Source organism: Barbus barbus (assembly GCF_936440315.1).
Source record: "Barbus barbus genome assembly, chromosome: 24".
Lineage (NCBI taxonomy): Eukaryota > Metazoa > Chordata > Actinopteri > Cypriniformes > Cyprinidae > Barbus > Barbus barbus.
Window position 1 is genome coordinate 10,165,434 of NC_136752.1, and position 15,714 is coordinate 10,181,147.

General features: G+C 37.1%; 1 protein-coding gene across 1 annotated transcript; it reads right to left on the reverse strand.

The window, feature by feature from the left end:
* Positions 1-7,915: 7,915 nt before the first annotated feature.
* On the reverse strand, positions 7,916-15,440 carry LOC306843477 (uncharacterized protein). The gene is made up of 5 exons (XM_079375003.1): positions 15,332-15,440; positions 15,123-15,163; positions 14,947-15,021; positions 12,365-12,554; positions 7,916-10,672 (listed from the first exon to the last, which is right to left on the reverse strand). The coding sequence occupies exons 1-5, from the start codon at positions 15,396-15,398 to the stop codon at positions 10,239-10,241; spliced, it is 807 nt and encodes a 268-aa protein (XP_079231129.1). The 5' UTR covers positions 15,399-15,440; the 3' UTR covers positions 7,916-10,238.
* Between the last annotated feature and the right edge of the window lie 274 nt (positions 15,441-15,714).

Below are 15,714 nucleotides of genomic sequence, written 5' to 3' on the forward strand. Positions count from 1 at the left end.
TCTCCATCAACTGCAAGATGCTATCCTATCAATATGGGCCAACATTTCTAAAGAATGCTTTCAGCACCTTGTTGAATCAATGCCACGTAGAATTAAGGCAGTTCTGAAGGCGAAAGGGGGTCAAACACAGTATTAGTATGGTGTTCCTAATAATCCTTTAGGTGAGTGTATATATATATATATTTGTCTTTTTTACAAACTGATTGGTAAAAAAATTCATTAATAATAGGATCAGTAAATGCATGGGATCTTTTCAATAAACTGGACAGAATTATTCAATCACAAATTGAATACATTTATGGTGCTTTTTAATATTTGTATCTGAACCAGCCCACAGCCAGCCCTGTGATATTGTATGAAAAAGGCCTGTGTGAAGATTCTTTAAAATCTTTTGTTCCATAGAAGAAAGGAAATAATTAATAGTTGTAATTTTGGAGTGAACTGTGCCTTTGCTTGGCAAAGGTTTGGTTTGAGCACTTGATTAAAAGCTTTAGTGCATTTTTTCATGCATTCAATCACACATCCATTAATGCATTAAGACAAATCAAACTTGCTTTACTGTAAGTATATCAGGCTCTTCCACGGGTCAGTGTGGCATGTCATCTGCATATGAGGCGAAGGATTGCCTGTGACCTAGAAAGAGTTCTTCAGAAAGGCCACATGTCCTTTTAAAGACCACCAGCATCCTGTCAGCCATCACATAATGTACAAAGGTTGAAACTTGTACTTAAGAATAGAAACTTGAGAGCAAGTTGTCAGGTGGGTTACTTTGTGCCATGGCCTGCTGTGTCAAACCCACCACTGAATCATGGTCTGATGGTGTGACATACTGCATTTAAACTATTTTACACAGCACTTTGCTAATTCTGCTATTGTTATGCATAACTATATCCATTTAATATTTAACATTTGTCCATTTAAGAATTCATTCATTAAGGATTATTTAATTGCTTATATTAGATATTAAACATGCTTAAACTTAATAGAAATGGTGACTAATGGCATTTTTCTACACCATTTTATGTTCACTTGCAATTTTTTTTTTTCTCAAATGGATTAAAAAATTGAGATGGTAGGAAATAATTTTATGTCACCCTGGAACACAAAACCAGTCATATGTAGCACGGGTATATTTGTTGCAACACTCAGAAATAAAGGTACAAAAGCTGTCACTGGGCAGTACCTTTTCAAAAGATACATGTTTGTACCTAAAGGGTCCATTTTGGTACCTTAAAGGTACATATTAGTACTTAAAGTGTACATATTTGAACTTAATAGGTACAAAAGTGTACCTTTTGAAAAGGTACCGCCCCATTGACAGCTTTTATACCTTTATTTGTGAGAGTGAATAGCCAAAAATACATTGTATGGGTCAAATTATTGATTTTTGTTTCATGCAAAAAATCATTAAAATATTAAGTAAAGCATGTCCCATGAAGATATTTTGTAAATTTCCTACCGTAAATATATCAAAACTTTTTTGATTAGTAATATGCAATTATAGCAATTATAAAGGCAATTTTCTCAGTATTTAGATTTTTTTGCACGCTCCGATTGCAGATTTTCATAGTTGTATCTCTGCCAATTATTATCCTATCATAACAAACCATACATCAATGAAAAGCTTATTTATTCAGCTTTCGCATGGTGTATAATTCTCAATTTCACAAAATTGACCCCTATGACTGGTTTTGTGGTCCCAGGTCACATATTTCAATAAATTAGTGTTTTCACAAGAAACTTTGCATTCGCTTGCAAAACATGTTCTTGTGCAAAAGTTTTGCATTTGCAAGAACTGGTGATGGAAATATTATAAAATGTATTATAAAACTTTGCATTCTCCAACAAATAGTTTTGCACTCTATTTTGTGTTTGTTCGAAAACGTCTACATCCTTTGACGGTGATGGTAAAATAATAGAATAAGAGGGAAAAAAAATGATATTGCAATGTTTTCATGTTCGCTTGCAAAAATTCTGCGATCTCCCAAGAAACTTTGCATTGACTTACAAAAGTTGCATTCTTATGCAATTGACATTTTATTGCTTTTGTGTTCACTCGCAAAAGTTTTGCGTTCTTCATTCTCATGCAAAAGTTTTTTTCACTTGAATCCATGAAAACAACTAAAAGCGCTGTATTATATATGCCAGAGCAGTAGTTGGTGGTTACTTGGTAAAGAAACACTACGTGCCTGTGCAAAAACCTATAGACTCAACACATAATAATACGCATATGCATGATGTTACCATATTCCCAAATTCGTTTACACGGAGACGCTAAAAGAATAGCTTAACTTTGAAACCGATTTTCAAAAGCTTGTTTTCAAGCTCCCAAAGTGGAATTGTGGTGTAAATGAATGACCAAAATGCACAAAGGTTTTTCTGTTTTTAGTCGAAAACAGTGTTGTGTAAACACCTCCTTACAGGTTCTGTAGTAATAAAACGTAATTGAAAATATGCCACACGCTGAACCATTAACTTTCAATAATAACCAGTGTTGGGGAGTAACCAGTTACATGTAACGGAATCACCTAATTTAATTACAAAATAAAAGTAACTGTAATCAGTTACAGTTACTGAGAAAAAAAAATTGTAATTAAAGGTGCAATAAGTGATTGTCTTCAGAAACATTTTTTGTTATTCTGGTTTAAAGTCTCTTCACATCCTAATAGCAATCATTTAGTTAAGTGGTCTAAATGTATTTATCTGTATTTATATATTCTGTGGAAGGTGTAGGACCAAGAAATGTTCGTCCAATCAAAACGCTTGGGCCGAGCGTTTTAATTGGCTTTCCTACCTGCCTGTCAACATATGTATTTGCATACCTCTGCGCACCCTGTTCTCGCAGACAGGATCTGCATGCTGTGCAGACAGAGCGAGAATTGCAGGCAAACATCAACAACCCGATCTTCCTTCCTGGTATTGTAGTACTTTTACTAACTGTGCTATAAAGTTTTCTCACCGGTGAATGACACATGATGTAGCCCAGCAGTTCCCAATTCCAGTCCTCGCACCCCCCTGTCTCGCTTATGCCTGGAATAGCCTACACTACACAATTTTTGCCCCGATTTTACAGTCTGAACAAGTTGACGCTAGTTGAGGAAAGTCAGAGCCAGTCTGCAGATTACAGCTGACAGATTCCACAGAAAATCGCGTAGTATATGATGGTCACAGACTCTGATTTTTTTAGCTTCAGACTTTGATTCTATCCAGTCGGAGGATATCCAACATGTTTGATATTTTCAGCCGATTTTAGAACACATATGTTTTCATTTGTCATGCGTCTCCTAGCAACAAGGTGCACGTTTCTGCGAGAGTTCGTTGTGATCGGAACAACTTTAAAGTCTGGTAGTGTATGATCCTTGGTCGCGTAGTGTATGATGCCCAGTTTTCCTTTGTCACTATTTACAAAGTCGGTAAGTGTATGATGCCTAGTGTTTTTAAAATCTGCTCAGATATTAAAAGTCGTGTAGTGTATTCCAGCCTTTAGTTAACACACCTGAATCAGATAAACAGCTCGTTAGTGCATGAACTGTGTTCCGACTAACATGCTCCCTACACAGTGTTCATTGCTCCCTACTCCTTGAGCAGGGAAAATCCGTTGAAGTTTATTTCACCACGGAACATTCATTCACGGACTTGCGATGCGCAGCATCTTCACACACAGACGAAACTTACTAGAGAAGTGTGAAGTGTGACATAATATACTGTACCTCTGTAAATAAATACAATTTAAATTCACGTCTCGCACACTTCAGTGCCCTTTGTATGGAACATATACGCTCGCTTTGAACTGGAATCATGGCGGAATATCTGGTGATGTCCACTTCGCAGGGCACTTATGACTTACGGTCAAACAGAACAACAGTCGGACGTGATAGGATAAGATATAAAAATGTGCAGAGTGGGGGTTGTGTGCTTGAGGACTGGAATTGGAAACCGTTGATGTAGTCTTTTGCTGTAATTTAATGTTGTCTCTGGTATCCTGCTCATTCAGGCCCTGAACTTCAGGGGGCGTGGCTTTGGACCGCGATTGCAGGGAGGGTGGGATGTTCGCTTTCAGTGCTATCAGGCTAAAGTTAGCATTTTCCGAGATCTCCTATTGCACCTTTAAATTACAGTTACTTATGAAAAGGTTAACCATTACAAAGGGGGTATTACATCTGTTTTTTTTTTTTTTGCTCCCACATACAGATTTAATTGATTTCTTTCATAAATTGCAGTGACTGCTCTAAAATATGAAACCCCAATGTTTCAGGAGTTTAGCTTATGCGATAACTCTTTGATTTCCTAAATGGGTTTATGTATAGCTATGCTTAATTTTTTAAAGATTAATTGTTTTTTCCGAGGCATTGTTAGATTCCAGTGTTTCCTGTCATAGCTACGCACAGATTTGATTTAAAAAACTGTTCATAGCTAATAAAATATTTCTTGTTATGATTTTAAATATGTATTTAACCTCAGAATGATCTCAAATTAAGTCTGATTTTGTGGTGGCTGTACTTCAAAGGGGACATTGATCTTCCGCAGGTTGGTATGATTCTTTAGGGTCTTCATGAACGGTCTGCAACATCCTTTGGTTAAAATTCCTCAGTGATTGTGTAAAACAACACCCTTCTTACTTTGCTCTGTTCACAGTGACTCATTTTGGGGCATGCGCCTTTAAATGCTAATGAGCTCTGCTCATCTGCCCATCTCTTTCTTGGAAGAGCAAAGGCGATTTGCAAATAATCATAAAAAATATAACGTGTCAGACTTACTTTTTCTGGAGGTGTAGCTGGATCACAAACAATGGATATGGATCTATCCTTGAGTCTTAACTATTTAACAAAACCTGCCTTGAATTTGCGCAGATATAAATGAATTTAGGTGTATTCGGTGGTGCATAACAATTTAAAACAAAACTAATGCACAGCGTCCTCAGTGGCTCTGATGTTGGGAGAAAATTAAGATTCTTATGTTCTTCTACATCATAAAACTACATAACACCTCCATTGCTGCTGGAGCGTGGAGAAAATGATGGACTTCGTACAATTGGCTGAGGGCGAAAATATGCTAATATTAGACAGTACTTTAGCGGGTTAGGGTGGGGCCTAGAAAATCAAAATGGCTTGATTGTTTAGGGGGATTAAAAAAAGGAGTGAATGGATTTTTATCATTGTAGGGTGGATGTGTCCACACACTGCTAAGATACATTTATATGCAAACACCATGTAAAAGTGAATTTTGCATCCAATGTCTACTTTAAAAGAAATCTTAATTCAAGTGATGAAAGATTTCTAAAGTGTGACAGTAATCAGTGTTGAGTACTACTGTAAGGTTTACCCTGCCTGGATTACATGTTTGAAAATGATTAACAGTTGAAAACATTAGAAATTTAGAAAAGTAATCAAAAAAGTAATCCGTTACATTACTTTAATAAAGTAATTGAAAGGTTACACTACTTATTACATTTTAAGTAGGGTAACTTGTAATCTGTAACCTATTACATTTCCAAAGTAACCTTCCCAACACTGATAATAACATACCTCTAGAACTATTAAATAAATAATGCATCTCATATGCTATCTAACCATTAAAAGAGTTTTGCTCGAGTGTTTGTAAACAGTGATGCAGCGGAAAATGAGTTTCAGTAAACCCAATCTCACATACCACTAAAGAACAGGAGCTGCCACATGAAACGGTCTGTCTGCGCATATGAGTGTGTTTGTGCGCTTTCGATCTTGCAGCGTGCAATCTCAGGGGTCTGCATGAGAATGGTTACGGCTATGACAGTGAAGTGAATAATGTGGTTGAAACCAAGCGAGGCAGGAAAAGGCGTATCACCTTAAACCCCTCAACCTGCTGCATACCCTTTTGCAAGTCATCACTGCTAGGCCTTCCCGGAAAAATCAGCCGTTTTCGTCAGTAGCTAGGCCTCGCTTTCATATGCCCACTTCTCATGCTATTCATGATGAAAAATGTTAAAACATTAGTATTGTAATAAATTGCTCAACATGTACCTTTCTGTGCTCCTTTTCCCCAAAAGTGCTCCCTCCTCCTACTATGTACCTTGTCCTTGCCTGTTTGCATTCGAGGAGTTTCAGCTGCTGCAGTGTAAACTCCCCAACGGCATACATTTGCATTACTGCCATGAGCAAAAGCAAAAGTGGATCAAGTTATGATTTGATCAGTCATTTCAGCGCAGATTCCACAAAAATCGTCAAATGGAATATTGTGATCATACCGCAGACGTGACGCTGCAACAGCCAGTAATTAAAGAGCTTACCATAAATGTTGAGGTTTGATGTTTGCTTCAAACAAATGCACTTGGTTATTGAATGTTGTGAAACATTTTAAACTAAAAACTGTTATATTGTAATACAATTATTATAAGAAAAATATTTAATTAAATATCTAGCCTAAAAAGGCTTTAAATAAAATAAACTTTAATTGAAAAATAATAAAATATTGAAAATGCTGCAAAGGCAACATTCCTCATTTTCAGTTTAACTAGGTGCACTAAAATAACTCAAATAAAAACTGAAGCAAAAAATTATAAGGGCATGTTAAAAGAAATCCAACAAAGAAATCACACAAAGCAAAAAAAAATAAAATAAAAAAAAAATATATATATATATATATATATATATATATGTGTGTGTGTGTGTGTGTGTGTGCTAAATGGGTTAAGGTTAGGTTTGGGTGGTTCAAAGTTAGTACCTAGTTATAACCAAGTTTTTGTAATTAAAAGTACATACATGTGGAACAGGACTGTAAAAATAGTGTGACCAAATTTTCTGTTTTAAGAGCAACTATAATTAATCTATACTGAACTCAAATGAGTCTGATATAATAACCATGTTTCAATTATATTGCAACATGTATTCAAATACACATGTCATGACCAATTGCAATGTCATGGATGACAAAAAAAGCCAACAATCTTTTGTTGTAAATTCCACAGAGGAAACATTTACTTATTTGCCAACTGACGTGTGCAGTAGTTGGATCAGTTATCTTAATTCACCTCACAGGTAAGGGAAACCCTGTCTGCTGTGTGAGCAAATGTAGCCAATGTTGCTAGAAGTCACACAAATGCATTCTGAATGAGTAAGACATCACCACTGCTGCTTGGTAACAACGCTCAGCGCTTGCTCAGTTTCCCAGAAGTGTCACTTGCTAAGCAATTCTTGCTGATGATGTACGAGGGGTTTTGGGGTCGGACCGTGGGCCGCAGCGCAAAGCCCTAGTTCTCTTACCAAACTGTAGGAAAAAGTATGTATTTTTTGGTGAACACAGACATCTTTCTGTCTCTCTCTGACTCAGCATCTTTGCACATACTGAACTTTTAAAAGTCTCGTAATCCTTTGAATCAGGCCTGTTGTGGTGCAAGCATTATCAAACTCATGTCAATCTGAAACTTTGGGGTTAGTATAGCAATCCTCTCACATAAATGTTTCTGTACACTTTTAAGTTCAGCAAAGAGCATTTTTCAGTGAATAGGATTCTTGAATTGACTTCATGGTGCTTTAATGATTTTTAAAAAAAGGCCGTTCTTGAACCTTTACATTAACGGGTCTTCAGATCAGTGTTTTGTTTTCTGTATTTTTTAAAGCACCAGTACATGACTTATTTAGTCACATACAAGTGAATATAATGTGAACAGAATGTTTAAAATGTGGCATCAACCTGTAAAAACCTTTGTGGTTGAAATTGAAACTTTATGGATGCCGAAGATGTACTCCTCAGATAAACTTATATAACAGTAAACACTTCATATTTTGTTTTTGACAAGTAATCACTTACATCCCATTCAGTATTCTACCCTAACCACACCTCAACCATTTCCATTCTCTTCTTAACACTGCTTAACACATTCATAGCCGGAATAAACTAGGTTAGGACAAATAGTATAAACACACAAACAAGGTGATTTACAGCTTTCAGGTTTCACTCAAAAATGTTTTACTTTCAAGTTTCACTTTCATGCATCAGATATATTTTGAATATCAAATGTTAAAGGGATAGTTCACCGAAAAATGACAATCTGTCATCAATTACTCACCCTCAAACTCATAAATTCATCTTCGGAACAAAGATTAAAATATTTTTAATGAAACTTAAGAGGTTTCTGTCTCTCCATTGAAAGACCAGATTCATAAAAAGATTCATATTAAGGAATCATAAAACAAATCCACATCAATTGAGTCTTCTGAAGGGATGAACAGAGTAAATATAGGCTTTTACTTACATATAAAACACACAACCATATAGAAAATCCCATATGATAAACAGACTTTTGTGTGTCACAGGCTAAAAACAAACCTCACTGGTTCTTGTGTGAGCAAATTCAATCTGTTCATCCATAAAAATACATACAGTGGGGCAAATAAGTATTTGAAGTATTTGATACACTGCCGATTTTTCAAGTTTTCCCACTTACAAAGAATGGAGAGAGCTGTAATTTTCATCATAGGTGCACCTCAACTTTGAGAGACAGAATATAAAACAAAAAAAAAATCCAGAAAATCACATTGTATGATTTTTGAATAATTAATTTCCATTTTATTGCATGAAATAAGTATTTGATACAATAGAAAAATATAACTTAATATTTGGTACAGGAACCGGTGTTTACAATTACAGAGGTCAGACGTTTCCTGTAGTTCTTGACCAGGTGCACACACATCTTTCAGGATTTGGGGCTGTCGCTGGGCAACACAGAGTTTCAGCTTCCTCCATAGATTTTCTATTGGGTTCAGGTCTGGAGACTGGCTAGGCCACTCCAGGACCTTGAAATGCTTCTTACGGAGCCACTCCTTAGGTGCCCTTGCTGTGTGTTTGGGGTCATTGTCATGCTGGAAGACCCAGCCACGACCAATCTTCAATGCTCTTACTGAGGGAAGGAGGTTGTTGCCCAAAATCTTGCGATACATGGCCCCATCCATCCTCCCCTCAATACGGTGCAGTCGTCCTGTCCCCTTTGCAGAAAAGCACCCAAAGCATGATGTTTCCACCCCCATGCTTCACGGTTGGGATGGTGTTTTTGGGATTGTACTCATCCTTCTTCCTCCAAACACAGCGAGTGGAGTTTATACCAAAAAGTTATATTTTGGTCTCATCTGACCACATGACCTTCTCCAATGCCTCCTCTGCATCATCCAGATAGTCTTTGGCAAACTTCAGACGGGCCTGGACATGTGCTGGCTTGAGCAGGGGGACCTTGCACGCACTGCAGGATTTTAATCCATGACGGTGTAGTGTGTTACTAATGGTAACCGTTGAGACTGTGGTCCCAGCTCTCTTCAGGTCATTGACCAGGTCCTCCTGTGTAGTTCTAGGCTGATCCCTCACCTTTCTCAGGATCATTGTTACTCCACAAGGCGAGATCTTGCATGGTGCCCCAGTCCAAGGGAGATTGACAGGCATCTTGAATTTCTTTCATTTTATAATAATTGCGCCAACATTTGTTGCCTTCTCACCAAGCTGTTTGCCTATTGTCCTGTAGCTCATCCCAGCCTTGTGCAGGTCTACAATTTTTGTCCCTAGTGTCCTTAGACAGCTCTTTGGTCTTGCCCATAATGGAGAGGTTGGAGTCTGATTGATTGAGTGTGTGAACAGGTGTCTCAGGTGTCTTTTATACAGGTAACGAGTTCAAACAGGTGCAATTAATACAGGTAATGAGTGGAGGATAGGAGGGCTTCTTAAAGACAAACTATAACAGGTCTGTGAGAGCCAGAATTCTTGCTGGTTGGTAGGTGATCAAATACTTATTTCATGCAATAAAATGGAAGTTAATTATTCAAAAATCATACAATGCGATTTTCTGGATTTTTTTTTTATATTCTGTCTCTCAAAGTTGAGGTGTACCTACGATGAAAATTACAGATCTCTCCATTCTTTGTAAGTGGGAAAACTTGAAAACTCGCCAGTGTTTCAAATACTTATTTGCCCCACTGTATTTAAGCTGGTCGATTCCAATTTTGGTTACCTGGACTTTCAATGGAGGGACACAAACCTTTCAGATTTCATTAAAATATCCTCATTTGTGTTTCCGAAGATTATCCAAAGTCTAATAGGTTTGGAACGACATGAGGGTGAGTAAATAATGACACTTTTCATTTATGAGTGAACTATCCCTTTAAATTTGCAGCACCATTTATTCAACTGAAAACATAATAAAAAATAACTATGCTTCATCAGCTAATGAGCATAATGATATTTAATAATTTCACAAACTGAAGTTTAATTTCACTAAACTATATCTCCTCATCGGAGGACGACGAGTAGCAGCCGAGTCCCAGTAAATGTTCAGTTTTACTCTGGGCTGGTTCAGCACTGGGAGGCTGACATGTTGCTTCTTTTGCTGCTCTCTGTGCTAGCGGGAGGCTGTGGAGGTTGGGCAGGCCGGTGAACAGCACTCGTGTCAGTGTACCGGTGTCCTGCTGCTGCCCGGCGAGAGCCATACGTGAACTGGCCACCGCCACAGCAAGTCGGGACTGATCGAAGCACAGCGGGAGGTCCTGGTCTGGGGGGTCGGAGGCTTGGGTGGTAGCAGGAGCTGATGGGGTGCGTAGTTCTTGTATATTAGTGCGAGATATGCGGTTTCCTGCTTCCTCTGGGTTGATGTCCTCATTAACATCCTCTTCCTCTCTGCAAGGGCCGCTCAGGCTGTGAAGGCACAGTTTTTTAGCTAAGAAAAACAAAACAAAAAGATGACTACATTTATATGAAAATAATTTTCCTATTTAGGTTTATACTGTATTAAGGTCTTATTAATTCTGATGTTGACATGTTTTACATTATCCACAGCTTCTTGAATATCCCTGGATACATAAAATCAGCATATATTAATAACACCATTGATGTCAGCACAAATGTAGATCATGACATTTATTTTAAAGGAATAGTCCACCCAAAAATAAAAATTTGCTGATTTACTCACCCTCAGGTCATTCAAGACATAGATGAGTTAGTTTCTTCATCGGAACAGATTTGGAGAAATTTACCACTGCATCACTTGCTCACCAATGGATTCTCTGCAGTGAATGGGTGCCGTCAGAATGAGAGTCCAAACAGCTGATAAAAACATCACAGTAATCCACACATTTTTCAAAACGTATATTGCAACGTATACTAAAATTTATAACATATACTACAAGCAAAGCCTTTGTATGGATGACAAAAAAAGCCAAAAATCTTTTGTTGTAGATTCCGCAGAGGAAATATTGGCTTATTTGACAACTGACGTGTGCAGTAGTTGCATCAGCTTGCATCACAGTAATCCACATGACTCCAGTCCATCTGTTAACGGCTTGTGAAGTGAAAAGGGGGGTGTTTGTAATAAACAAATACATCATATGGGCTTTTTTAAATTTCAGACGAGTCCTCTATCCATGATCCTGCTTTCTCCAGGATAAAAAAAGGTTGTCTCGTCTGAATCAGGAGAGAAATATATACAGCTCAAGCACTGTTATTTAAGCAAAAACACTCCAAAACTTGTTCTAATTAAGAAATATGATGGAGGATTTGGTGTGAGAGGACAACTGGGGATTTTCACTATAGAAGAAGTGTTATTATGGATTATGGACTCACATTTTAGCCAGAAGCAACAGGTTAAAGGGGACACTAGATGCACATTTTCCACAAGTTGATATGATTCTTTAGGGTCTTATGAAAAGTCTATAACATGCTTTGGCTAAAAATTCCCAATGGTAGCGTAAAACAACACCCTTTTTACCTTGTCAAAAACAGCTCTGTTCACAGCGACCCATTTTGGTGCATGTCCCTTTAAATGATAATGAGCTACTGTTCACTCCAGCCCTCTCTTCCTTTAAAGTCACCATTCTTATTCATGCAGTTATAACTGCTCAAAAAAGATTTTAAATAAATTGGTAAATGACTTAGTCATTAACAAACACCTTTATAAAGGCAACCTCTAAAAAAAAAGAAGCACTGCGTGGATTTTTATCATTATAGGGTGGTTGTGTACACACACTGCCAACACACATTTCAGTTCAAACAACATGTAAAAGTTAATTTTGCATCCGAGGTCCCCTTTAAAGTTAAAACACCTTAGTGATTTGTTTCTTACAAACACACAGCTTTTCACTTCACAAGTTGTAAATCGATGGACTGGATTACTGTGGTTTATTGTTTTTATCAGCTGGACTCTCATTCTGATGGCACCCATTCACTGCAGAGCATCCATTGGTAAACAAGTGATTTGTCCAAATCTGTTGAAGAAACAAACTCATCTACATTTTGGATGGCCTGAGGGTGAGTAAATTTTCAAAAATGTTTCATTTTTGGGTGAACTATTCCTTTAAATAGACAATGTTGGCATTGTCAAACAAAGACTGGTACTATAATAGCATAAACTGACATGTGTTTTGATTGCTGATTGGATCCTGCCTCCTCTTGGCATATGCTCGAGGTTCCCAAGGCTTGTGTTTACAGGTAGGGTCCAGAGAGCGCAGTTTCTTTAGGAAGCGTTTGTATTCGGTCTCCAGTTCCTCAATATGTTGACGGAACTCATCTATCTTCCTCTCTGGGTAGTGAGATAACTGCGACTGCTGCAAAATACAGATGCAAAGCTGTAAATATTCGCAACTATTATCAGCTATCAACAAATCAACAGATAAAAGTCTTTTCCTACCCAAGTGTGTGAGACTCATGATCAGATAAACCACATATACCATTTTAGGGTTGTGCATGAATGCGCAAGATCAGTATCAAACACTGATGCTGTACTGATCCAGCCACAAGGTTCATCTAATATAACTGACATAGTACACACATATACCCAGACATAGTATATGCACACTGGCTTGACCCAGTTAATGTCATTTAAAATCATCCTGCTTCAGTGTTTCCCACAGAGTTACACTCTATGTGCGGCAGCACTTCCCTGGTGGGAGATATGCAAATTCATTCCCTGCCAGCAGGAGGTGCTTTTGGAGTAGCAGAAATAGAGGTTTCCCCCGGTAACAGCTGTACACAAAGCAGCACTCTGTTCACAAATGCTCCTTTGTCAGGCATTACATGCAAAATGAAATGAAAATGACATCAACATTTTTTTGAAGACAGTTAGTTTCCTTCAGAGATACAGTGATATAAAAACAACCGCGCCGTGTTTTGATTTTGAAACATGCAGTGCTCATGTTTATTCAACGAAGTCAAAGCCTTTTGGAACAGTTGTGTTTGGTCAGTTTTGATTTAACTGTGGCGTCCCACCAACGTATTAATATATGGGAAGTACTGTGCTTATTGAATGGTAAGTCTTCAAGCTTATTACCATGTCAGGACTTGAAACCGGCCTTTTATCTGGCCATCATAGGTCATTATATCCAGTGTTGGGGGTAACGCATTACAAATAACGCAAGTTACGTAGTCAGACTACTTTTTTTAAAGTAACTAGAATACTACTCTAACTGCATTACTTTTTAATTTAGAAGAAAATATCTGAGTTACTTTTTCAAATAAGTAATGCCAGTTATTTTGTTTTTCCATTTATAGACCTTTTTTACATTTCTGGGTTTCTCAGCAGGGAAAGGCGTCACAGTTGGGTTAACTTCGAGAGCAGTGATTGGAAGAGTACTATAAATATATTTTTTGCATTCCCATTTGCTCAAATAGCAAAAGAAAATAATTTTTTTTTTTTGTAAATTCATACAAATGTGATATAATACAAAGTATAGTGTTATAAATGTACATACATTTAAAAAAATAAAAAAAAACATTGGAGGATTTACGATGCTGATGACCGTTGAAATGCGTCATAACAGTCTTGTGCAAAGGGTCCTCGTGTTGCCATGTTGAGAGAAAACAGGAATAAGTGCAGAGGCGTTGTGTGAGCTGCGTGAACATGATGCTACTATAGTTCTAGACTAATTGTGAACATGCATTTACTCATCTCACATGCACAAAAACAGATTTAGTATCCCTCATAATGAATAAAAACAGTCAAATGCAAACTATGAATATTATACGAACTGGTAATAATTACATGTTAAATAAGACAAATTTCATTTATGTATTTAATCCCGTTTTATTAATCAATGTCTTTGCTACTGACCTTCGATGGTCCAATTCAACCATACTGATAGGCAAAAATGACACATTTGTGTTACATTTTTGTTATTGCTGAACAGTGTTGAACTTTCTTCTCCTGCATAATATACTTGCAATTTGTTTGAGCTGTGCCCTCTACTGTACAGACATGAATTTACATTTCCTGAGGCATATTCATTTCACTTTTGGTGTGAAAGCACTTTTACATTTGTAAAAGAAGAACTTTTTATATTAAAAACAAACACCCAAATACAAACAGCCAACACACCCACCTGACCAGGATCAGTGACCAGCAAACTAGTGTTTCCCAAAAGCACTGTAAGCTCTGGGCTGGTTTAAGCAAGATCTGCAGGGGTTTTATCGGAGTTTACATTTATCATTTACAAGCATACAATGTATTAATTACATTTTTGATACCATTAAAAAATCGTACCTTTTACAAGTATTGAATATATTTCTCATTTTGAAAAAATCTGTTCTGTTAAAATCATATTTGCCAACAGTAAATACTACAAGAACAGCATTTATCCCCTAAGATTTATTCTCAATAAGTACTAAAATAATTAGTAATAATATTAAGTAACCAGACTTGTTTTAAGGAATTGGAACCATAACTTTTAAAATATTTAGGATTCTCATAGTTATTTTTATTAAAATTATTTTGTATCAAGTATGAGTTTAATCAGTAAATATTAATGTATATATGTATACCGGACATTAAGACATTAGTTATTATTTAATGTAAAGCACATTCTGTCTTAAATAATTTAGACGTTTCATGGTAGTGTTTTATTTATTTATTATTTTGTGCCTAAGGAAGAGTGTTTTAGTCCTCTCTAGTGTATTCGCCGACAGATGGTCCTATTTTTATTTTTTTTGTACTTTTTCTGGTACCTGCAGATAGTACTCAATTTCCTTCTTGATGCTCGGCATCCACTTCTTCACTGCTGCCACGGAGTTTAACGTTGCCTGCGTGCCAGAAGGTCCATTAATAACACAATGTTAGCATTTATGGCAAGCAGGCTCGTTGAAATGATAAGAGATGCATAGAAACGAAAGAGATTTCTTACAAGCTTTGGCCTTGACACGTGAACATCTTTGATGCGACCCTCTGGAAATAAAATACAGAAGCATTATAATGCATTATAATAAAATTATGATTGCCATGTGCAAATGAATGTGAGAGAACACGCTGGCTTACGCAGACATTTGCATTTTCCGTTGTTTCACATTAGGGAAAATTAACTTTGTGTAAATAAACTATGAATGCGTCTCATACCCTCTCTCTCTTTCTGGAGCCACAGTCGGTTCAGTTTTCCAAGCTGTTTCTCTTCGTTTCTCGCCATTCCTGAAGCATTTCCGTCAACACGGAGTCACGTGACAAGGACGGACAGACGGTCACGTGACACGGTATTTCAACCCACGTCGATCTTTTAACCCCATATGTATAAAATATTACGTTTATATTAGGTTTGTAGTGTTTAGTTGTCACAAGAACCGTTTGAGTAACTAGGTTTTGAGCCAAACGTCCGATTACGCGAACGTGTGATTTAATTCAACAACACCATAGAACAATAGTAGAACAGTTTTGTGAATTCTGTCCCCAAAACTGACATTTCTAGGCATCAATGGATTAATGTTCAGTTGCTTTTGTAAGCAAGA